This window comes from Parasteatoda tepidariorum, chromosome 5 (genome assembly GCF_982258835.1).
Source record: "Parasteatoda tepidariorum strain Cologne lab strain chromosome 5, Ptep-v5.0, whole genome shotgun sequence".
In the NCBI taxonomy this organism is placed as follows: domain Eukaryota; kingdom Metazoa; phylum Arthropoda; class Arachnida; order Araneae; family Theridiidae; genus Parasteatoda; species Parasteatoda tepidariorum.
Window position 1 is genome coordinate 118,988,900 of NC_141759.1, and position 26,381 is coordinate 119,015,280.

General features: G+C 31.5%; 1 protein-coding gene across 1 annotated transcript; it reads left to right on the forward strand.

The window, feature by feature from the left end:
• Window positions 1-3,241: 3,241 nt before the first annotated feature.
• Window positions 3,242-15,075, forward strand: LOC147810100 (histone deacetylase 7-like). The gene is made up of 8 exons (XM_087164975.1): window positions 3,242-3,345; window positions 3,746-3,879; window positions 5,247-5,297; window positions 5,402-5,469; window positions 6,153-6,310; window positions 6,915-6,970; window positions 8,155-8,242; window positions 13,460-15,075. Exons 2-8 carry the CDS (start codon window positions 3,797-3,799, stop codon window positions 13,472-13,474), a joined length of 519 nt encoding a protein of 172 aa, XP_087021101.1. The 5' UTR covers window positions 3,242-3,345; window positions 3,746-3,796; the 3' UTR covers window positions 13,475-15,075.
• The last annotated feature ends 11,306 nt before the right edge of the window (window positions 15,076-26,381 follow it).

Here is a 26,381-nt window from a genome sequence, read left to right on the forward strand (position 1 = left end):
ACTTCAAGAATTAAAATATTTTTTGTCTAAAACTTTTGTACATTCCTTATCAGTTTTTTTATTTTTAGTTCCAAAATAAATACTTTTGGAACTTTTTAAAATTGTTCTTCTTTTTCTAAGTAAAATCTAACTTGAATTTATAAAATATATACTACTATTAACAGGTTATGGAATATCAAGAAAGAAAAAAAATGCTTTTGATGCTTCTCTTTTCTTCCAAATAGTTAAATTTTTAAGAGAGTAGTTTTTATGTCGTTATCCCTCTCTAAATAAAGAAATCATTTCTAAATTATTTCTGTCCCAAACTTAGATTAGTCATCCGTCATCATCACGCTGTTGCTATTCTGTCTCAATTACACAATATTTCTCTGTATACACTCAACTGCTAATGACAACGCAGGAGCTATGTATGATCTTAATGTAACTGTCAAGGCCAGCGATCAAAATCCAGTGAACTTAATACAGCTCTCCAGTCTATACACAAAACAGCAATGAATCAACTAGTGGTATTGTTCATAGATTCTATCACAGATAAAATTCTGGTGAAGGGGTAATGTAGTGTGTCTACCACTACAATTATTTAATTGCAGTTCACTAGTATATAAGACATGTTAACTCAATTCTATGTTGGGACACCATTGCATGGATGAAAGTTGACATTGTCGATAACATTTGTCTTTGTGTATTATGTATCTAGGTAAAAATGTTATAATGATTTAAAATTATTCTCCATACAGAACACATTGGTATATAAAGAATGGGAATATTTTGTATGTAATCTGTCACCTCAATTACAATTTCCAAGGGGCCAAATGATTTTAAACTTGCAAATTTTTTTCAAAAAACATGTAGAGGTTGGTTACGAGCGATACCCTTTGAGTTGGTCCCCCTTTCTGCTTTTTTTTCAGTTTCTTGTGAGCCACTACTTGAAAATTGTCAAGACTGGGCGATTTTTCTTCCATTGATCACGATACAGAAATCTTTCCCAAAAAATTATTGATAAATACTCTAGATCAGTGTTTCCCAACCTTTTTTGTGCTGTGCCCCACTCAAGCCTTTCTAAAATTCTTATGTCCCCCTATGTGACATACACATAATTTTTAATATTAAAGAATTGAATTGTTCATATAAGAAACTTAAAGCCTCAAGTCTCCCCACTGTGTTATATCCAGGTGATTTCCTTTTTTCTACCAGTAAATCATTTACAGCACTAAATCCACATTCAGTTAAATATGAAGATGGAAACGGTAGCAATAGTTTTTTTGCATATTTGGTTGAATTTGGGTACTTGATTTCTGTTTCCTCACAAAGCCATGCCATCACTCCTTTTATAAAATAAATAGTTCTAACTGATTTATCATTTTGCATTTCTGAGAGTTCTTCTTGATACTGCATACTTCATATAACAGACAAATGCACTGACATTGGCTGCATCATCCGTGTTGAAAAATCTATTTGTTTTAAATCAGAAAATCATTCTTTTAAATCAGCCGATAGAATTTTCAGATGATCGACAATAACAAGTAAAACGGCATCATTTACTTTTAATTTTTGGGGACAATTAAACTGATCCAAGTTTTTGTTTTCAGACTTAACTCAATAAGGGTAATGAAACCAAATATCTTCGTTTTTGTATCAACAAGAGTTTTATTTGTTCCTTGAAGTTGCTTATTTAATATATTTAGTTTTTCAGAGATATCGGCTAAATAATTCACAAATTCCTTCGACTATTAACAGATACTTCATATCAGGTTTGTCGCTTAAAAAATCACTAAGAGTATCAAGCAGTTTCATGAATCTTTTCAAGCAGTTCCCTTTAGAGAGCCATCTTAGTTCAGAGTGAAGTAAAAGTCTCACATGGTCTGCATTTTGTTCTTCACAAAACAGCTTGAAGAGGAGCTCACATTTGGCATTAGCTTTAATAGCATCGATACACTTTATTACTGAATGTAAGTACTTCATTTAGAGCAGGCGAGATGTTTTACGCTACCAAGTTTTCCCTATGCACAACTTTATTCCCTATACAATAACACAATGCACAAGAATCATTTATGGATTCTCATCTTTCATCAATTTTAAGTAGCAATTTTTCTTGCCCATCATATTAGCTTATTATATAATATCATTTTAGCTTATTATATAATATCTTTGGAGGAAGTGGTGCTTTCTAATCAGCATTTCTTCAGCAAAATGCCCTTTATCAATATATTTTACGTAAGTTATCAATACTGCCGCACTGTCTATCAAAGTTGATTCCTCCATTTTCACTGAGAATTTTCTTGTTTTTAGCTTGTCAACAAGTTGTTTTTCAATATCTTCACTCATTTCGTCTATTCTTCTGATAACAGTATTGTTATTGAGTGGCATAGCTTTTACATCTTTTTCAAGAACCGTTTTAAGAAATGCTGATATTGACGGTTTTATTTAATTCTCTCCTATAGTATGATTTCTTCCAAATTTAGCGATGAATAAAGAAATTTCATAACTAGCCTCAAGAATACAATTATGGGTTGAAGTGTGAGCAGTAAATAAATACTTTACTGTTGCATTGCAGGCATAAAAGACATAGTATGGTATTGATTTCTATCACTGAATGTTGCGAAACACTACAGAAGTTGCGACGGGCCATTCAGATGCGAACGACTGCATTGTTTAGCGAAATTTTAAAGCGTCAAGGGGTCTACGCGGAGCCTGCCATATGCCGCAGGGAGGTTAGTTAACTTGACGACGCCAAAAACCCAGTTGATATTTTGGTCTCATCAAACGAATTTATAATATTCATTGACCGCAATTATTTAAGAATTTGCTTTTTTTCTTACAATGTTGGCACCGAAATCTAGCATTGTATTTAAATGGCCCGGAGCAAATAGGTAAAACTCTTGTCTTGTCCATTTTCGAACTGCCCCCCTTAACAATCGAATTGCCCCCCAGTGGGGCGTGGGCCCCACGTTGGGAAACACTGCTCTAGATGCAAAACCTGTTGCTTTTAATACAAAGCCTGAAGAATATATCTGCTGTATTAAAAAATTTCGTAAAAAGTTTAGAAGTGAGAGAATATTCCTATTGAAGCTAATTGATATGTTTAATTCATAATTTTTCCGGTTTCACAACTAGATGACTCCAATGTTTCTATTATTTAACTTCATGAATTGAAAACAAATATAAAAAAAAATTATAATTAAAGAAATACATACTTCAATATATATGTGTAAAAAAGCTGATTTTAGTTGATCATTTATAGGTACCTGTACATCAGGCATCATTTGGGAAGGCCTCTGTCTCGAACCTCTTGTTGCTGCTCTTAGTCCGATTGGAAGTCGTCAGGAAACGCCTTCTCCTCATCAGGTGCAAACCTCTTTCTTCAAAGAATAACTTTATAAAAATTATATTAAAAACATTCTGGCTACTGCAGAGTAATACTTAAAAGAAAGAAAAACAAGCTATTGAAATCAGATAAATTATTAACAAATTAGATCAAGGATGGATTAAAATTATAAAAAAACCTTGGTTATTTGAGAATGAAGCTGAAAGCTGGTTATTAATGAAGGGCAAGTACATTCCAGTAACTCTATTTAAACTGGCTTTTGATGATTTTAATCCCTCCTTCATTCTGATTGACTTTGTAAATGATTTGATTACAAATTTGTTTTTAATCATTTAAGTATTTATTTGCGACTCCTTATTGTTTAATAGTTTGAGCTCTGTTTTTTTAAAAAAAAAAATACTAAATTTAACTTTTTAACAGGTGTTGTGTACGACAGTTTAATGTTAAAACATCAATGTGATTGTGGTAACAATGCTCATCATCCTGAACATGGTGGTCCCCTACAAAGTATATGGGCAAGGTTACAGGAAACCAGTCTCCTTAATAGATGCGAGGTAAGAGGCAATTTCGAATATTAAAGAAATCTCATTTATATAAAACAAATAAATACATAATTTTTATTTTTGTCCATTAACATTTTCATAATCTTACAATGCCACATTTTCATAATTATGCAATTATTTAATGATTCGATGTAAAATTAAATGGTGCAACAAATACAGATAAGTAAATCCCATGGCTCAAAATAGTCAAAAGATCTCAACTTAATTTTTTGTCATGTTCACAATATTTGCATTTATTTTCATTTGGTGTTTTTAATAGCCTTTGTCTATACTAAACAAATCTTATCATTGCCAAAAATACAAAAGTAAACTCATTGGATATCTAATCAATCAAATTAACTCAAGAGAAAATTCTAGTGTAGATAAAAATATAAGAAAAGTCTTACCTAAGGAGAATCCACAAATATTAGGAGTTTAAAGAAATACAAAAAGTTCCATGATAGAACTCAAATAGACTGAGTGTCATAAAAAATAGACTCATGTGAACAAAATACTGGTCATATTTAAAAAATTGCCTTTATTGAGGAGTTTTGTATTTGGATATTTTGTATTGCATTCTAATTATTACAGTTAACCATATTTTAATTCCTCAAAAGTATCCTTATAACTTAGTATATAGAAATAAATAGAAAAGTATTAACTTAATAAATAGAAAAGTATTAACTTAATAAATAGAAAAGTATTAACTTAATAAATAGAAAAGTATTAACAAATGTATGCCATTTTTGGGAGGGGGAAATGTAATTATTCATTTTTTATATATATATATTTTTTAATGCTTCCGAAAACAGTTTCACTTTTGCAAGATGCTGAAGAGCTTAAGCTTTTTTAGCAACTTCGATGAAAAATATACTAAAGCATTCTTGAACGAAATTTGATAGCTATATTTTAAAATATGCTATTTTTATATCTCTAAAATCTTATATCTCGCTATATGATGCATAAACTGTAATGTTAATTTCTTTTAATCATAAGTTAATTATTAAATTACTGCAATAACCAGTCATTTTATAAATAACATTTTCCTTTGCCTAAATGAAATAGAATTGTTGAGGTATGTAATCATATAAATTTTTAATTATTTCAAAAAAGGATGTTATTATGATTTAAAGAAGACTGGAATGTAAGATCATTAGAACTACAGAGGTTATAAGTTTAACAAGCTTATATTAAAAGAATTCAATCACATTGTAAATTTATGAAAGTAGGCAAAATACAGGCAATTACATGTAATTAAATTTCTGTAATACTTAATGACATATATTCTAATTGGAAACATTTTATGTTATAAAATAAATTCTTATTCATTCTCAGTGTTTAAAAACTTTTAAATGATAACTTTGTTCTATTCTTTCCAGAGAATCAGATCCAGGAAAGCAACACTTAGAAGTAATCCAGTCTTGTCATAGGTATGCTTTGAAAAAACTTTTAATGTGCATTTTTATAATTTATATTAAATCCTAAATTTACAGTTTATTAAAATATTACATTTTCTTTTTATTTGCTTGTTTAGTGAATCATATACTCTCTTATTTGGGGCCAATCCTTTGAATCGACCGAAACTTGATGCCAGCAAATTAGGTATTAAAATGGTTTTTGTTTTGATAACAGTTTTATGATTATTCATTCATACAAAGGTTGAAATTTTTTTTTCGTTATATTAAGACTAGATTACAATATATGGTGAAACTAAACAGTTTATTGTTGTAAATACTTTTTTTAACAGTTTTTAAATTTCACCGAGATGTACATTAAGTTTAAATTTTAAAATAAAAAGAGCCAAATCATCCAATTCTTTTGTCTGTTTCAAACAATTTCTTGTTCATATTTAACTTTAATTAACTTAACAAGATAAAAAATTGAATGAAAGATAATCATGAAGCTGAAACTTAATTATTTAAGCACTGTTTTACTTCTGCAATAACATTCTGTATCGGCAAACTATATGAGTTTAAAATATAAATCTTTTCTTTTTTCAATAAAGAACTACTTAACCTCTAACTGCATGGAAATACATTTCTCAGTTTAAATAGGTATAAAATTATAGATTTTTAATTTAAGAAACTGAATAATATAATTATTTTATTTAATTGAAATTATTGTTTGTAACCCTTTTAATTTAAAATGAAAATTTTAAAAAAATGTTTAAAATCTGATTTTAATGTAATTTGAAACTTTTCTTTTACTTCAAATGACTTTTATAAGTTTATAATTTAATGATAATAGTAATTAAAAATAAAAGTTTAATATTTAATAAATTGCAGCTGATCTTCCAATGAAGAATTTTGTGATGTTGTCTTGTGGTGGCATTGGTGTAGATTCTGGCACAACCTGGAATGATCTACACACAGCAAGTGCAGCAAGAATGGCTGCTGGATGTGTTGTTGAATTGGCCATGAAAGTAGCAACAGATGAAATAGAGGTGTTATTAATATCTATATTTTAATGCTTGATAGTTATGCAATACAATGATAAGCTTATTATCAATCATCATACAGCAAAATGTTACTATATAAATAACCTTGAGAAAATGTTTTGCTCTGCTACATCTTTTAAATCAACTAATTAATTTGTTCATTACTTCTATAAGAATAATTTTGTTTTTCTTACATTGTTTCTTTGCATATTTAATTTCGTTCTCCTTCAAACATTACTTTTTTCCAAGACTAAAGCTTTTAGGGATACTTTAAGTCACTAAAGGACAAAACTTACTGAGGAGTTGAAGACTTTAGCAATAAAATGCAGTAGCACAAATAATTTCATCATTACATAGTTTAACTAAGGGGAAAAAGCACCAAACCGTTGGTTAAAACAGTTTGGTGAAAGAGAGTAACAGATTTAACGGTAACAGCACTTTTTAAATGAAATACTTATTTTGATATTTTAAAATAATTTATATAAGAAGCTTCGAAGATCAATTGATGTTTTTTCCAAGTATATTTTCTGTTTAGTCTTTTTTACAAGATTTGTATATAAATCTACAAATAGTCTACTTTTTTTCAATAAAATATTTTATTTATTTGTAGAATGGTTTTGCTATCGTCCGTCCTCCTGGACATCATGCAGAACATCAAGAAGCAATGTAAGTTTTTCCTTGAATGCTTTTTATTGAAATATATATGCATATCGTATAATAATAACGTATAAATATATCATATAACAATATATAGATTACAATAAAGATATATTTTAACAGAAATAAATTGCATTTATCTTTAACCAAAATCAATTGCATTATGCATTTATATGCAGATATCTAATTAACCTGTAGCAATATTACAGTCATCACTCTAACAAAGATAATTTATCGTGTTACATATTTTCTATACAATAAAATAAACTTTAATATTTATAATTATTTTAAAATTATCGTCTTAAATTCATGAAAGTATCAGAAAGAGTACCAGAGAGAGAGAGAGAGAGAGAGAAAAGTATCAGAGTGATAAAAAAAAAAGTTATGCCATGCATGAAAATCTAGGGTTTGGTCTCTAACTTAAAAAAAAATGCTATTAAAATAAAGGGATAATTCATAAATTAAAATTATAAAGGAAATATAATTTGAATTTAAGTGGGAATAAAGTAATTAGGGGGATTAGGGTAAGAGAGCAATTCTCATTTTTACATGGAGACTTCTATTCAAGACAGGAAAAACAGTGGGATTGTTTCATGAAAAGAATTTTTTACAGAAATGTTTCTCAAACCTTCTAGGAAATAAAAAAAAAGCAATTTCATACAAGACTATGACTTCAACTAGTAATATGGTAATTGTCAACAAATTCTAGATACTGGTGGACTTCTTAAAAATAGCGTATATTAATCTTGAAATACTTTACTTTGTAAATAGTTTTGAGAGTTCATCATGTTTTGTTTCTTGCACTTTTTTTATCCAGTTTGTAACTACAAAAATAATTTTTAAATTTAGCACAAAAGATTAATGCCCTCATAAAAAGTTTAAAAATGTATTACAATATTTTAATTAGTTTATCAATCTATTTTTAATGTTTTACTAAATTTAAATATACTCAAAACTGCCTGGGATATATTTGTGGAAATTGTTTTAATATTTTCTTTCACAAAGCTAAAGCATTTTTAAAAAAGCTATAGCCTAGTTATAGCATTTTTAAAAAATAAATAAATAATAGTAATTAAAACATTTTCATTTACATTGCCCTTCAAAATTTTTAATATATTTCTATATTATAAAAGTAGAATGAATCTTCTCTATAAACTAAGATTAAATTTTTACACCATTCTTTAATATTACAGGGGTTTCTGCTTCTTTAATTCTGTAGCAATTGCAGCGAAACAGCTAAGAGAAAAGCTGAAGTTTGAGAAGATACTCATTCTTGATTGGGTAAGATTTGTTTGTTAAACTAATGTTTTAGAAAAATATCTTTGTTGTGCTTATTTTAACAAGAAAAGTGAAGCATCCAGGAAAGATCACCTCTATGTAGCGACCACATCTATTTGTAACCACTTTTGAGAATCTGAAATTATCGACAATTTATTCAAGCTGCTCATCATTCAGCGATAAACTTTATTGGTTTTTATGACATATGAGTTTACATAACATATGAGTTTACATAACATATGAGTAAAGCCCGAATTTTGACGAGATCGGCACTTATTTATTTGTTGCTTTACATTTTTATTTTACTTTATAACCGTCGTTGAACAGCCGACCCAAGTTTGCGTTTGCGACTACTGATGTTCAATTCCGTAGCCTTCAAGTTTTGAACCCAATCCGGATGCCAAGGGAACTTCTGGATCAAGTATTGGGTGAAATATGTCGTCGCGGAGGACTTTTTGATAGAACTAACCCGCATTTGCGTTACATGGAGAGGAAAACCATGAACACCTCCCACGGTTAACTTAACGGGTAGGGGACTCAAACCCATGATTCGTCTACCACTGATGATTTTTCACGTCAGCACTGTGGCCGGAGTTCGTATCAACCAGCCATCACTGGGATTCGGAAGCGGTTCACCTCATTGGAAGGTGAACTCTCTATCCCCTGAGCTTCCATGACTCTTTCTACAACTAATGTTATTAATGACATTTTTACCACGATTGTTGCATTGGATATTGGATATATTGAGCGAAGTATTGATCGAAATCAAGTATTGAGCAAAATTTGCCTTCCTAGAGGACATTTTGAGGGAACTAACCCGCATTTGCATTACATGGCCAGGAAAGCCACAAAAACCTCCCACGGTTAGCCAGACGCGATCGACCACTGAGCATATTTTAAGCCAGCACTGTGGTTAGCGCAAGCTGGAGCCGAAACTTGTATCGACCTACCATCGCTGAGATTCGAACCGGGTTTACCTCATTGGAAAGCGAACGCTCTATCCCCTGAGCCATCACGAGCCATGTTTTGCGTTTTTAGACACTTCTGCTAGTTCAGTGCATTTTTTGAAGTTTATTTTTACATTATTACTAGCTCATTTTTACAATATTCACTCATTTTAAGACCTGTAGACAGTTCTAGTTGTAATAGTTTAGAGCCTTTATTTATTTACAGTTTGTACAGAAGTACAGTGTGTTTAAAAAAAATGAAAATGTTTGTTTCTGAATTCGATTTCACAGTGCATCAAAATAGTTAACTTTTCTTTCGTTATTTTTGAATTAGTGAATATTCCATTTTAATATAAATGTTTGAATACAATTGTATGCTACTCGTATATGAAATTTTAAGCTAGATGTATTTCAGATTTAATTCTTGTATTTAACTCTTGTACAAGGCAGAGATGCCTACTTGCTCCGGACAGCAAATATATATTTTGAAGTGGTAGTATATCAATTGTGATTCTTGGTTTAATAAACTCAATTTAGTCGATTTTTATCCACCACTATTTATAAATAATTCGTAGGCTTATATAATTCACCAAGTTATAGTACTTATGTCATGCTATACCTTTTAAAAAGCAATCAAAAATAGTCAAATATTTTCAAAATTAACTTGGTAAATATTTACCGTTTTTTTTAATTATTTTGGCGTGTCCGGAGCAGTTGGCATCTCTGACAAGGGATTTTTTAAATAGGAAAAACTAACTCAAATTTTAATATTTATATGGGTCTGCCTGCCACTTTACTACTTTCGTGAGTAGTTTGTTGGTACTTCTACGTTAAATCATCAGAAAAAAATTGCATCCCTAAAAAACGAAAAAATTTTCCTGAAAAGCACAAGTTCTACCTAATTTCAAACAATAAAAACCACAAGTTTGAATTTTGACTCCATATTGATAGTCTTTTTAATACATCGCTAATAAATACGTTAAACTATAAAAAAAAATTTAAGTAACAATTTTATGGCAAGTGTTAGCTAATATTTGACCTAGAAACTTCAAGTTTGAGTTTTGCCTCGAAACGCTGAACCCTTGTAGATGATTATTAACCTTAAAAAAAATCGTTAACCAGAATTTTTTTTTTAACCAAAATGAAAATAAAATTACGGCTAAAATAGATTTTTATTAGCTTTAAAAAGTATCTAGTATTTTGCAACGAAATTTAAGATTTTATCATGCAATGTTTGCTCCTACGAGGACACTTTCAAAAAAACTTTTTTGCGCACTAAAAATTCCTTTTTGCCAACTTGACTTTTTGAGTTGACTTAATAGTTTGAGGGTGGTGATCTCAAATATGCTAATTAATTATTGCAGACGATATTTTAAGTTACAAAATGAAAAAACATAAACACGCACTTTCTCTAAAATAAAATACCTCTTTTTCAGCGGATTCGGATTTCCATACCCTCCAACTTATGAGGATTTTGAAAATAATTATTTCTAGTGGTAGCGAACCAAAGTAGAAATTTTTAAAGCAAATGGATCTCTCATAAAACTTTTATCAGAACTTAAGAATCTAGCCATATTGCCTGCACTTTTATAAGTAATAGTGGACAAGTTACGCTAAAATTAATTTTTTTTAAATGTTAAGACATTAGTTTTGCTACCGTCGGAAAAGAAGATATCTGAAACTACGGAAATTCCGTAGCAGTTGGAGGGTATGGGATTTCTGACCCCAAAACAGGGGGGTAGCCGCAATCTAGGAAATATGATCCCGATAGTTTGGTCAGGAGAGCGATCCAAAGTTTGTACCCCTTAATATTAATTTTACTTTTTGTGTATTTCGCATGTCTCAAAACCTTTTTAAGCGAATTAAAAAAAATTTGCTCACAAATGTAAAATTCGTTCTTCCATGGATAATTCCATGTAAAAAATAAATGTTAGAAAATTTTTGATATTTTATTTTTAAACATTGCTTATTAATATAGTGGGAAATTGAATTGTAAGGTATGTAAAGGTTGTAAAGGCGAAATCGGCTGAATATAGAAATCAAATTATCGTCTCCTTTTAAAACTATTTCGATTTCTCAAGAACTAAATTCAGCCGATTTCTTTTAAATTTTGTATTTGGCTTTGAAATAGCGTAAAGGTATTATGTATTTAACTATTTAGAATCTTTTCAACTATCATTTAATAAAATAATAACAAATAACAAATATTTACTAAAAATAATAAAAATATTTTTATTTTGGGAGTCAAAAACGCGAATCCGTTGAAAAAAAGGTATGTTTATTCGGGGAAAATGCGTTTTTATGTCTGATTTCGTAACTTAAAATATTGTCTGCTCTAATTAGTATATTCGAGGTCACCTTCTCTAACAATTATGTTTGGGTCCTTGACCGTTAAGATCCGATCATTATGTCAAAAGTTTTTCAAAGTGGTCCGTTTTTTTCCTGCACACATAGCTGCCAACCCTACTGGATTTTTAGGGAAAACTACTGGAATTCGCGTGATTCTCACCCGAATAAATTAAATTTTTCTCGTTTTTGACGTTTACTGAAATATCCCTATGTTTAGGGAAATATTTAAAAAAAATCCTTATTAAAGGAAAAATAGTATTTCATTGGATCTGAATCAGGCTGATTGAATCCAATATTATTAAATTGCTTTTGTTTGTAAAATTAACAACAATTCGTCAATATGGTAGGGTCATTCTTTTTTTACTATTAAAGTGTAATTCAGAATTTGTCCACTAGAAAACAGAACTGATTTTCACACAATGTACCCCTTCACTTTTTCTTACATTTTGAAATGACGTAATATTTTTTTTATAACCGTCGTTGAATAACCAACCCAATTTTTGGGTTTATGACTAATGATGTTCAACTACGTAGCAATTTGGAACCCAATTCAGAAGAACTCCTCGATCAGGTATTAGGTGAAATTTGCCTTCGTGAAAGACTTTTTGAGAAGGACCCGCATTTGCGTTACATGGAGAGAAAGACCTCGAGAGACTGGGATTCTAACCCGTCTACGAAAATAGGAATAAAATTTTACGCTTAAGTAAAGCCTTTTAAATATTAATTCCCCCCATTTAAATATTTATTCTTGTCACCAATTTATTTTTTTTAAACTAATTCATTTTGATTTTTCTCGACTTCTACTAAATAAAAACTGTTGAAACTAATAATAAAAACTGTTGAAACTAATAATAAAGACAGTTGAAATAATAGGAAGGGTTCATGACAATCAGTGTTCAACTACTTAGCCTCGTAATTTTGAACCCAATCCAGAAGGAAAGGGAACTACTGGTTTAAGCATTAGGAGACATTTTCCTTCGTGGAAAACTTTTTGATGGAACAAACCCGCATTTGCGTTATATTGAGAGGAAGACCACGAGGACCTCCCACGGTAAGCCTGACGGAAAAGGGACTCTAACCCTTGATCCTTCTACCACTGAGGATAATTTACGTCATCACTGTGGTCGGTGCAAGCCGGATGCGGAATTCGTATTGACCAAACATCGCTGGGATTCGAATCCGGTTCACATTATTGGAAGGCGAACGCTCTATCCCCTGAGCAATCACGAGCCATTTGTTTCAAATTTAAAACACTTCTGCTAGTTTAGGGCATTTTAAAAATTTATTTTTACATTATGACTAGCTCATTTTTACAACGTTCTCTCATTTTAAGACCTGTAGACCGTTCAAGTTGCAAATAACTTAGAGCCTTAGTTTATTTATAGCTGGTACAGAAGTAAAGTGTGTTTAAAAAGATGAAAACATTAGTTTCTGAATTCAATCTGACTGTCTATCAAAATAGTTAACCTTCCTTTTTGGTTATGTTTGAAATACTGCAAAATATATCTCATTTTATTTAAATATAAATGTTCTAATACAATTGTACGCTATTTGAAATTTTAAGAAAGATGAATTTAAGATGTAATTCTTGTATATTTACTAGGGAACTTTTTAATATTAAAAACAAACACAAACTTTAAAATTTTAATATAGATATGGGTTCAGATATTCCCGAATTCCGTCCACGTTCAGAAGACCACTGTTTTCTACTCAAGTAAACGAGGATTTTAAAACTGTCTATTCAAATAGATGAATAACGGAAATATAGATTTTCAACCAAATATCTTTTCATTTTTTAATTAATAAGGAAAATTTTATACACAATCTAACTTCAATGGTGATGAAAATACTATTGCTCCATTAGTGCATTTTTTGTTCCAAAGTTCTTAAAGGGTGTAATGAAACTTTTCTCGTGTTGTTCTAGGCAATCCCACTCTGACGATGGATCTCCAGTTTTTTTTCTCTCTCCAAGGATACAGAATAACACAGGGATTCAATGGAAAATAAACAAGTTTGAAAAAGATTGTTAAAAGTGAGAAGAAATTCTACAGAAATGGCAAGTTGCTTTCGAATCGCATTAAGGAAAAATTTGCAGAGAGAATTTTAAAAACAACTTTTGTATTTTGCTCAGAGTCAGCTGGATCTGTGCTTGACATTTATCTCATACGTTTGACACGATGGAGCCGGATATGTTCCGCCATTTTTAGGTTATAATAACTAAAAAAGTGATATATTATATATTATATAAAATGATATATTGTGTATACTAAACCAGTTGATGTAAGTAAAATATATTTTGTGTTAGTGTCATCTTTCACAACGAAAACAAGAATGCTTAGGTAAATTGGATAAGTAAGTAATTCTCTAAATAAGTAAGTAATTCTGAATTCTTTCTAAAAAGATTCTTTCACTCAGAGAGTTTCTTCAATGGTATACCTGCAAGTGACGTAGTGTGCGTATCTCGATCCGCATTGGTTAAACGAAACGTGGAATATTTTACGTTAGCCGCTGTTCATTCCATTCTATTTCGAATTAGTCAACTTCATCAAGTATCTCTTCAGTAACACATAATAAGTTCATTCACAAAGATTTAAATTCTTTCCCTATATACTTACACAGAGTAGAGTACATGTAGAACATAGACTTATTCATCAAAGTTGCCAGGTACACAAAACATACATATAACATCGTTATAATAAAATACATAAACAAACAAAAAATGCAAGATAAATAAAAGTAGACTAATTCGATGTGCGATACGGTGCGGTAGATAATTAACATCGTTAATTAACATTCTTACTTATGTAGAGAAACTTAACTTTAATACGCCCTTTTGCTCATTAAGATTAGTTAGTGCACATGTCATTAGTTCACATGTGTGGATAAGTTAGGTTTTCTAGTACAAGTACTCAATTGATCATAGGTTCGACAATGAACATATGATAGCAATAAACGGTCAATAGGATTAACATTAGAAAGTGATTTAAAAAGTTAACAGTCGAGGTTTAAATAATGATCAAATAATGTGCGGCAGATTACTAATTGATGGTAGTTTCAGCAACCGTTTAAGAATTAATCAGTTTAAGTGTCTAACAAAAAAGTGGTTTAGATAATAGGGTGATCGAGCTTTGCTTTGATATTAGACATGAGTAGAAATCTCGAGTTTATCAAAATTGTTTTAGAAAAATTTCACATGATAATAACAACGATCAACATTCGATTGATCCTATGTGAGCAAGATAGAGTATTAATAAATAGTTATTTGATTAAAGTTTAACAAATGAGACTCATTAAAACGTTAGTTAGTATTTGGAACGGTTTAATGAATTGTCAAAATTACAGTAGGCACAAAAAATGATGAAATTAATAATCAAATAATTGAGTGCAGAACAAATTATATCAGAATCAAGTACTATTGATTAATCAGATGCATCAATATGGATTATAGGGAATTCAAACAAAGTAATGTTAATGTAAGATCGAATATTCATCTTGTGATAGATGGTACGAGTAACTATAAATAATTCTAGTTTTTACGTTTAACAAAGAGCAGTGGTTTATAAAAGTGTTTAAAATATAGCAGGTAGTGCGTTCAAGTATAAAATTAGAAAAGTGTTCAAATGAATAGTCTATCGAGTGCGATACTCAAGATGGTAAATTAGAAAACTCTTATTAGTTAATAGACTGCAGATTAACGAAAGAAAGTATGTAGATAAATGTAATAACAGAGAGATCGAGTAAGGTACCATGGATAGTAAAGTCGATTAAGGATCAAATAATAGTGCTTTCTTGTACTGTTGAAATGATAGCAGATTCGAACACCTATGAATGAGTTAAAGAACCGATATAAAGGGAGTGACCAAAAAGAGAATGGGACTAATTTATGATCAAATGATTGATTGTTCAAGTAATGATGAAATAATAATGGCGTTGTTTTCGAACATTGAAATGAGAATTGTTTAAAAGACAGTAGGTTCAAAGACTAATCAAATGTTAGCGATCGATAAGAAGGAAGTGGGTTCGAGTATTGAATGAAATAGAATGCGGTCGATTAATGATAGCATGTTTGTAAATTCAAGTGCTGATTAAATTATATTTCGTTCGATTCATAATCAAATGATAGTAGGTTTAAGAACCTATAAGAAGATAGCGTGTATAGATCAAAACAGAGCGCATTAGAGTACAAATAACAAGAGTGTTCGATTATCGATGAAATGATAGTGGATTAGAGAACGGATTAAAAGATATTGAGTTCGAGGACCGATTGAAAGTTAATAGATTGAATACTGGTCAAATAATAGCAAGTTCGATAACCTATTGATAGTTATTGATTCTATTACACAAGCCTGCGAAATTGAACTTTTTGAAAAATACAAGAGAAGTTATTGTTGATTTATATGTTATTTGATGTGCTGATTTCGAAAATGACCTTCATTTTCCCCAATCACATCAGGATTTTTTATAAAATCGATATTAATGTTTTTACTAAAATCCTATTTGGAAAGGATTTCTCTCTAATAATTTTGCATGTACTATCCGGTAACTGTTCTCTTCATTCATTTTGATCTATGTAAAATTTAATCTTGTGAAAGAAAATTGATTTTTGAGCTATCAACTAATTTTTTATAGGTTAAAATGAATAAAAAATACTGTTACCAGACAGCAGAAGTCACCTCTGGTCAAGAGAAAAACAATAAGTTCTTTGTGTTCAAACTTGTTACATCAGTTTCTAGAAGAAAATCACCAACATACCATTTTAATTTGTTTTTATTGAAATAACTTACGTAAAATTGACGATTAACCAAGAATAACAAATATTGTGTATGGGTGCATGAAAGTTTGAAACAAAAAACAAAACAAGCAAAAAAAAAAAGAGAAAAATTTCTATTGAAGTATATACTCGTTTTCCTCTGAAACTTATTTTTGATGATCTTCTTTCATGCTTAATCTCAGGTTTATCCCGAGATATCATCCAACAGTAGTCAGCGAACATGTTCTTGTCCCATCTTCCTTGATATTTATGCTAAATATCTCTGATATCTTGATGGAACCTTTCCCCTTGTTCTTCGCTAACTGCTCCTAAATTTTCAGGGAAAAAGTCCACATGTGAGTGAAGGAAATGCATTTTTACACTCATGGAGCAACCCAACGTTTTAAATTTTTCCAGCATTTTCATTACAATTTCCTTATAATTATCCACAAATTTACTGACGACATCTTTGAAAGCAACCCAAGCTTCTTTTTCCGTTTCTGTCATGTTAGTCTCAAATTTTTTATCCTTCATGAGTTTGCGGATATCTGGACCAACAAATATTCCTTCTTTCAACTTAGCTTGGGATAAACCTGGAAACTCTTTGCACAGGTATTTGAAACAATTGCCATCTTTTGGAACAGCCTTGGCAGACTGCTTCATTACACGTAATTTTATATGTAGCTGAGGTAACAATACTTTTTTCGGATTAACTAAGATGTTTCGAATAACGTTCTTGGTGCCTGGGTCAAGATTTTTTTCTTTTCTTTTTTGACCCAATGTTGAGTCTTGTCACAGCTGTCCCACTCACAAATGAAACATGGGTACTTTATAAATCCCCCTTGTTAACCAAGAAGCGTGGAGATAACTTTCAAATCACCGCAAATGGTCCAACTGTGGTCGATATATTTTATTTTGTTCAGGAAGAGAGCCAGGTTTAGATATTAGTCTTTGATTTTTTCGGTTATACCCACAAACATGGCAGGAACAAAAATAACAGTCATCAAAGTGGTTTTGGGGCTCTCTCCACGTCATAGGAATTCCAAATCGTAAAGCAGTCTTCTTTCCTTGATGCCATAAGCTTAGATCATTGAGACACTGCACACAAACTTTATGAGGTGCCCAAGATTTGTCCTGATCTCCGAGTTTCATGTCAAAGTATGCGAGATAAAGTTGTCTTACACAGTCTGTAATGCTCCTCATGCGATTTTTAACTACACTATATTCACCGCATGTATAACAAAAGTCATCTGGGAAATTTTCACAATGTCTTGGAACTCAAAGCCATGTTTTACGAAACGCACAGAAAAAAGCAAACTTTAAAATGACTCCCTATAACGCTTGCTAGTGTTTCTGAGAGGTCAGCGAACTCAGATAAGGACTCTCGCGACGCTATTGGAAGAGAGAGATTGTTACAGAGAGAGGGACGGTGACAGGAACTAGTGATAGAGGGGTACTTTTGTAGATTTGACCAAAGTAGAGTGCTGGTCAGTCAAGAAAGGAGGAAATTCAAAAATGAAAATTTTTTTATGGCCAATTTTCATAAAAATTCCAGTGAAATTGAATTTTTCTAAAAAACGTGACGTGATGGACATTTTTCATTGTTATTTTCCATTTCAGCACCAAAAAATACATTAAGTTCAGCTATCAGATCCCTTGTATTTTTTTCATCGCAGGCCTGTGTTATTAATCAAATGATAATGATTCGAGTACCGATAAAAAATGAGTAGGTCTGAGGGATTCTAGCGTGCTCTAGTTTGGATAAAAAGAGAGGGAGTTTGAATATATAAATGAGGTTTTTAAGAAAAATGCTCTTTCTTCAAAATAAATAAATGTGGAGGCACAAGCTGTCATTATAATTTATTTCGAAGCCTGCATAAAATGTAGTAAACCAAACCTGATGTAAATAATAGTTGATAATAATAAAGCTAACAATTAAATGTACATTTACATAGATTTTGAGCTAGCTGTGCAGACTCCGCGGCGCAATTGGCTAATTCGTTCGGCTGTTAACCGACAGGTTGGTGGTTCGAGCCCACCCGGGGGAGGTGTGTGTTTTGTTGTTTATAGAGACAAATAGCCACGTAAATCTTTTGAAACATCAATATCTTTCCTATAAATAAATGGGGCTTCTTTTTCAAAATAAATTAAATGTGCAGGCACAAGCTTTTATTATTTATTTCGAAGCTTGCATAAAATGAAGTAATTTGAACCAGATATAAGTCCCGCAGTGGACTGATCGTTAAGACACGGTTCCCAGCAGATCACCGAAGTCAAGCATCACTGGCTGCGGTCAGTGTGCGGGTGGGTGACCACTTGGATCAGCCTGCGTAGGGACCGAGGGTGTGCGGTATTGGCCCTCGTTAAACTGTTCTACCGTAAAGTGCTCGACTTCGCGCGCAGGTCGTCGGGCTACCGAAGCGGGGGAGCCATCCCCTCCGCAGAGGATCGAAATTGTGATGGCATGTCTTCGGATCATCCTCCAGGGATGTTTCCCAGACCGTCGCCAATAGCCCATTGTGCAGCTCTAGTGCGACGTAAATGAACAACAACAACAACAACCAGATATAACTAATAGCTGATAATAACAAACCTTCAAGGATTATGGTACTGATCTATAAATAGAAGAGTGCGAGAAAGCCATTAGCTTGCCAGCGGCTAAGACGATGACGCCTCACCAACGATGAAATTAACAAGAGAAATAAAATTTTTCGCTAGGCGAAATTTTTTTTAAAAATTCGTTAATGTTTAGTTGGTCCCTGTGATCAACAGAAATTACCCGTCGAACTAACCAGCATTTGCGTTACACAGAGAGGAAAATCTCCCACGATTAGCCCGACAGCAAGACGACTCTAACCCATGATCCGTCTACCACTGAGGATATTTTATGTCAGCACTGTGGTCGGTGCGAACCGGGTGTGGAACTCATATCGACCAGCAATCGAATGGATTCGAACCCGGTTAAATTCAATGGAAGGCGCATGATCTACGCCCTGAGCCACCGCGTCTATGGTTGAATTGCGAAAAAGTTAAATAGAACAATGTGAAAACCACGCTTTTGCATAATTTGTGACGTAAATCGACAAGGTAAAGGAAAAAAATCCAGCACCGACCACAGTGCTGACGCAAAATATCCTCAGTAGTAGATGAATTATGGATTAGAGTCCCCTTGCCGTTAGGCTAACCGTGGAAGGTTTTCGTGGTCTCCATGTAACCCAAATACAGGTTAGTTCCATAAAAAAGTCCACCACGAAGGCAAATTTCCCCCAATACTTGATCCAGGAGGTCCCTTTTCTTCTGGATTGGGTTCAAAATTACAAAAGGCTACGGAGTTGAACATTAATAGTCGTAAATCCAAGTAATTGGGTGGGCTGTTCAACAACGGTTATAAAAAAAATATGAATTGCCTATTCGAATGCAATTTTATTTGCAGTTTGCTTTATTATTAACATAAGAGCTTAGATTCTATTACTTTATTCTAATATTACTATAATAAAATAAAAAAACAAAGTTTAACTTCATATTTTCAATGTAAAATTAGATCTAAACTTTTACACAATTTACTCTATAAATATTGCATGCAATTTACTCTATAAGTTCCATACGCAAAAATGTCTTTTAATTCTCTGGATATTGGAATAAACTAAAGAGAAAAAAAATTAGACGAATGTTCTATTAGGCGTTAGTTCAGTTTGACGACGCCCAGTGGCTGAGTGGTAGCGCTTCGCGCTCCCGAGTCGCAGGTCCTGGGTTCGATCCTCGGGCCGGGCAAGGTTGACTCAGCCTTTCATTCCTTTTCAGTGGGTCGATAAAATGAGTACCAAGCATGCTTGGGAACTAAACACTGGTTCACTTTGCTTAGTCTGTTTTACGTTTAATCACGCCAGAATAATTTGTGTTAAATTATAGGGTCGCTCTTTCAAAATAACATAATCAAATTCATTACTTTTTGTATTTAATTCATTTTACAATAAAATATTTCTTATATTATTTATTGAAGTTCAAATCTAAAACAAAAATAGCTTTATGTTGCTAATTAAAATCTTCCTTAAATTCTTTCATAGTTGTTTCAGCATTATTTTTTTTTGTAATATTTCTAAAATCTGTTTGAAGTCATTAAGATAATAGCGTTTGAATCTTCAGCTGAAGATAGTTGTGGCATCAGAGCTATCGCTATTTCCCCCTTTTTTTCTTCAAATAAAAGCTTTCTTTTCTTTATGATAACAATAAATACACAAATGTCCTCGACAAGGGTATTCGAATTCCAAGTTATAAGCACCGCTTCGATTTGTATTAAAATACATTTAACAGACATGTGATTGCCGGACAAAAAAACTTATCTTAGATTTTTTTGCTCCTTTTTTTGTATAGAGAAGAGAAATAAAAGACTGATTTTTATGCACGAAAGTAACATGCATGAAACTTAAAAAAAAGTTTTATTTAAAAGAAAAACAATTATTTAATATTTTTTCCCCTCATCAATGCATTAAAGAAAATATGTATTGAAAAAAAATATTACATATTTCTCCTTTTTCTCAGTTTGCGAGTCGTCATCGTATACAAAAAGTAATAAATAAATAACGATATGTATTTATGACGAAATCGGACGCGTCACCCAGGGGTTCATTAACTGTACATTTCGAGATTCTCATTTGCAATAAATATTTTTAAAATATCGAGATTTCAAAAAAAATAAATGAAAATCTGTAATGATAACTGCTGAAAAATTAACTGAAATAAACATAGAGAATTATCGCGTCAAAGAGTGAATCAGTTGCATCATTCAAATTTCCTTATCATAATAATATCGGGATTTTTAAAAAAAATCATAAGAAAATCAACAGCGATAACTGCCAAAATAAACCAATCAAAACCATATATGGCAACGTTACTTTTAAAAAGTAACGAGTAAAAGTACAAGTATTTTTAAAATAAGTAACGAGTAAAAAGTAAAAAGTTCTTATTTTAAAAAGTAACGAGTAAAAAGTACAAGTAAAAGTACAAGTACTGAACAAAAAAAGTAACGATTTAAAAGTACATTTCTAGGAAACCGAAAATTCAAAGTAACCTAAAATTTTATTGAATAATATTCTTATGTTCTTTAATGTTTTTTCAAAATTTTTGTTATTTATTTAACTATTTTTAATTTTGAAAGTTATGGACATTAATTTATTTTTAAATTCGGAATATTATAATATCAATTTATAATATAATCGCATAATATAATTTTAAAATCAAATATAATTTTAATATCAAACTTTTTATGGATTTGCATGAAAAAGAAACTTTATCTATTGATTTTAATTTTTAGTTTATCATTTTTATTTATTTAAATTACCATTGATTTAAAATTGTTTGACTCTATAGAAACGCGTTTTAAAAGCACAAGCATAAACAAAGCAAACATAAGTTGAAACAGAACAGTCTACAGTTTTATTCGTAATAATGGCTAATGCTGAAGTCATGCGAGAAAATCATTTTCCGAACATTTCTGCCTAACGGAATAATTAAAATTTGTAAACGAATTTTAGTATAAGCGGCTAAATTAATACCTTCGAGTTTTCAAGAGTTAAAATAGTAATTATAATAGTTTTCTATGGCACAAATAGTTCTGGACTTCTTAGAGATTTGACTGGGCGTTGTTTGATAAGGTCGGGCATAAACATAATTTTAGTAAAAAATGTACTAGGTAAAAATGTATTTAGTAAAAAATGTGTTAAGTCATTAATGTATTATTAGTGAGTTCAAAAAGAAATTTAAAAAACTTAATAACAAAATCCAACATTTTTTATTTACAATGTATTAAATAAATGCATAAAACTCGAAAATGAATGAAAATAACTTGCTAATTAATATTTTTATTCATTTTGCAAAATAATTGCATTTCGAAAGTGGTGACACTGAGTCTGCTGCGAGAATTTCTCAGAACGTGCTTATCCACGCTGAATAAGCGCTCCACGGGAAGTCAAGGTATTTAAACACGAAGTTAGCTGTGAATGCATGTATATTGCACATTAATTTTATAAATTAAAAAAACATTATCATTTTTTTTAATTCAATTTTTTTTAAGAAAGCTTACCGAGTTTTAGAAAGAAGTAACAATTTTATTCGACATTTCCGCTACAAATACTTGTACTTTTTCCCTAAAAAAGTAACGAAAGTACAAGTAAAAGTACTAAATTTAAAAAGTAACGAAGTACAAGTAAAAGTACGTACTTTTTACTTGTACCGGCGGTACAAGTAACGAAAGTAAAAGTACTGCCATGTATGATCAAAACACAGCATGGATTTAGCTCAAATTGAATGAGTCAAAAAGTGATCAGTAGTTATTATCTAGATTACTCAGTCAGTGTGCGTAGCCAAATCTTTCAACAAAAAATATGCACCTTTTAAGCACTTATATATTAAAACATTTTTAAGCACTCTAAACACTAAAAAAATGCAAAATAATTTTCAAAGACTTTACATGATGATGATAAAATAACTAGTTTCTGACAAAAAAAAAACTCTTTTTCTTGATTACACTAGCCGGAGTCATTTTAATTGATGCCTAATTTTATTCATCGATACACGGTTTGCATAATGCCAGCACAAGTGGCATTTTCGCAACAAGAAAATGGCACAGAATAAAATCGCTTGTCAAAAATCATGGACCTTCAATAACATTTTGAAGTTAATGGGAATAACCATTAAGAACCATTTTACTGTGGAACAGGGGGGGGGACGCTCCGTGGCAGAATCGTTGCGACACATCAACATAATTGCAGAATGTTAGAGTTTTGGCAGAAAGATTCTTCCTTCGGGAAGTAAAAAAAATTGGTCTTCTTTTCTGTAGAAATTTTCGTTCTATTTTTTTTTATGCAGTTATTACTATTGATTCCCTCATAGCTTTTAAAATCCGATACTTTTAATACGATATTATTGATTAGAACCTGAATCTCGAAATAAAAACATGCATTTAGTTATCCCTTTTGGAAGACTCCGATTTTTTTCGGTAGTTAATGCTACGTTATTCACGTTTTTTTTTTTTAATGTGATGATGATTTACAAAATGCGAAAAAGGAAATAATAAGTGAGTTTTGCCCCTACGAAATACGAGAAAATTGCCCAGAATATTAGAATTAAAAAAATATTACATATTGAATTTTAAAATTTTTTTTATTTTATCCTAAAAGTTTTTTCGTTTTTTGAAGTTGACGCTTCTGTTACTAGTATCATGTACATTTGTTATTTTAAAATTATCGTGCAGAAAGATATTAGAGAGGTATGTCGCAGAAAGCCCCAAAAAATGTTGCCACATGGGCTCCCTAGAGGTTTCACTGTATAATACTTAAAATATTAATTATATCTTCATCTATATCTTATCCTAGCAGCACAGTGGCCTACTGATAGCATACTAGTGGTCCAATTCGTGCATACGATAATTTTAATTCCTTTTCTTCTTATTTTTATATTTTATAAAAATAAAAAAAACTTTTAAATACACAAATGGGCGACCTTTGTGCTAAAATACAAACTAAGGTAAACAACGTTTAAGAGCACAAAAAATATTTATAAATGTAGACAGCTGTTTCGGATGCTGAAAGGGCAAACTTCATCAGTGCAACAGAAAGAAAGGAGCTTGGTGCTTGGTATTAGTGGGATCTCAGTATTTGGCCCGAAGGTCCACCAAATGATTCATCATATTCTGGTAGGTCGTAAAACTAGTAGTCTTGTTCCTATAAGAAATGAGATAAAGAAAATAATTCATGGCAGTGAACCGTGACGTCAGGATAAGTAAAAAATCCTGGTAGGAAAGAGTCCAAAATTAATTTTGGGTCTCTGGGAGTAGAGAACGAAGAAGCTTAATAAGCTCCTCACCCTTCAGCAGTTCTTTCATCTCCTTGAAGAGCTCTAAAAATCTGGTGGCGTTGTCGGCAACTTTCACGGGATGAGACTTCTTCGCTTTCGGCGGTTTTTTGGGTCTTGCACCGCAGCCTGTAAAACAGGCCGGGTGCTCACCGTTGCAGTTGATGCAGATGGCTGGGGTCGTCCTGGGCTTAGTACACTCGTACGAGAAATGTGCTCCGGCGCATTTCATGCAGGCTGGGTTGGATGCAGGACAGTTTCGTTGAGTGTGTCCGAACTTCTGACAGCGGTAGCACTGAATCTGGTATCTGCCTCCTCTGAAGCGTTCTATTCTCACAGGTTTTCCTAAGACTGAGCTGATGTTGAAGATGTTTCTGGCGGTGCTGTTCTCTGATTGGATGACCAGAAAAAGTGGGAGGGGCCTAAGCTCCTGACCACTCCTCCTTTTGAGTTGAACTATCTTTTCTGGAAAAAGTCCAAAATCTTTAAGATATTTTTCCAATTCCTGAGAATCGGTATCGATATCTAATCCTCTGATGAGGGTCTTGAGCTTTTTACTCGATGAAGAGTCACTTGAAGTTGTAATTGGAGTGGGAGGGTTCTTCCTCTTTCTCCGGTTTACACTTCAGGTTATTATAAATCAACCTCAGGTGTATTTTGTTCGACTTCAGGTAATTATTTTTCAACCTCAGGTATCTAATTTTATGCTTGTAGAGGTAGATATTTTTCAACCTATGGTGTGTCATTTTACACTTCAGCTTATTATAAATCTACCTCAGGCGTATTTTGTTCGACATCAGGTAATTGTTTTTCAACCTCAGGTATATAATTTTATGCTTGTAGAGGTATATATATATCAACCTGTGGTGTGTCGTTTTACACTTCTGGTTGTTATAAATCAACCTCAAATGTATTTTGTTCTACCTCAGGTAATTATTCTTCAACCTCAGGTATATAATTTTATGCTTATAGAGGTATATATTTTTCAACCTAAGGTGGGCCATTTTACACTTCTGGTTGTTATAAATCAACCTGAAGTGTATTTTCAACAATTGGAAAGGTTATTTTTAATTAGCGCCATGTATTCCATGTTCTACCTTGAGTTATTATTTCGTAACCTATTATTTCGTATATTTTTGTATTTTTAGAAGTATTAATTTATCAACCAAAGATGTTTTTTTTAGCACTTAAGAAGGTGAGATGTTTTACGGACCACCTAGTTTATTAATTTTTAGACTCACTATATAAAAAATATATTATATATATAAAGATATTATATATATTATATGAAGAATAATGTACATTACATTTTTTTCACTAGTAGAGATCCTTTATCAACCTGAAATTTTTAATATTAAACCTTCGGCAGTAATTGCTTCTTTTGTTAAGCTATAAAAGAAAGTTTCAAATGCATAATTCTTCTATAATTTTAATAGATTGATTTAAATCATCTTAAAATAACACTTATCCAAATTCTACAGTTAGTAAAAATTATTTATGGGAACTCATACTCGTATTTTTAGAAGATAGTTGTCTAAGGTGCTTGAATTTTTAAAGCTATAAAACTACAAATTTAAATAATTAGTCAGCTGAAATTCAAAGTACTTTTATTTAAAACTAAAATTTCACTTTTTTTACAAACCAACAAAATTATTTTAAATACTGTTTCCGTCTACATGTTGAAACTTGTAATTATTGGAACCTAAAAGGAAAAAAAATATAAATTAGTAAGAAAGTCATATTTACAATAATAGTGGCAGGTCTTAAAATATTAAAAAGTACTTTTTTTATCATTTAAATTAACTGGATGAAATTAATTTTCCTTTTCAGATAAATATCTTCTGCCATTTCTATTCAATCCTCGTAGCTAAAAAGCATGACATGTATCACAGCCACAAAATAAAATACACTGAAGACAGTATTACCATTAACAACATTTACAGAAATTCAAATATACAGGGTGTTTATAAAGTCTCGGACCCATTTTGATGTTTAATAACTCATAAAATAATAAAGGTAGATCAAAATTAAAAACATAAATGGTTAGATAGACTCAAAAACTTTCATGAACCTTATCAATGAACTTCCACGTGTGCCCCCTTCGTCGCACGGAGAATATCAAGTCGATAGTCAATTTCACGCCAGGTAGCGGCAAGCATGTCGGCATCCACAGAGGCTATTGCGGTTTTAATTCTGGCTTTTAGGCCATCAATGTTCGACACGATCCTCCTGTAAACATTGTCCTTTA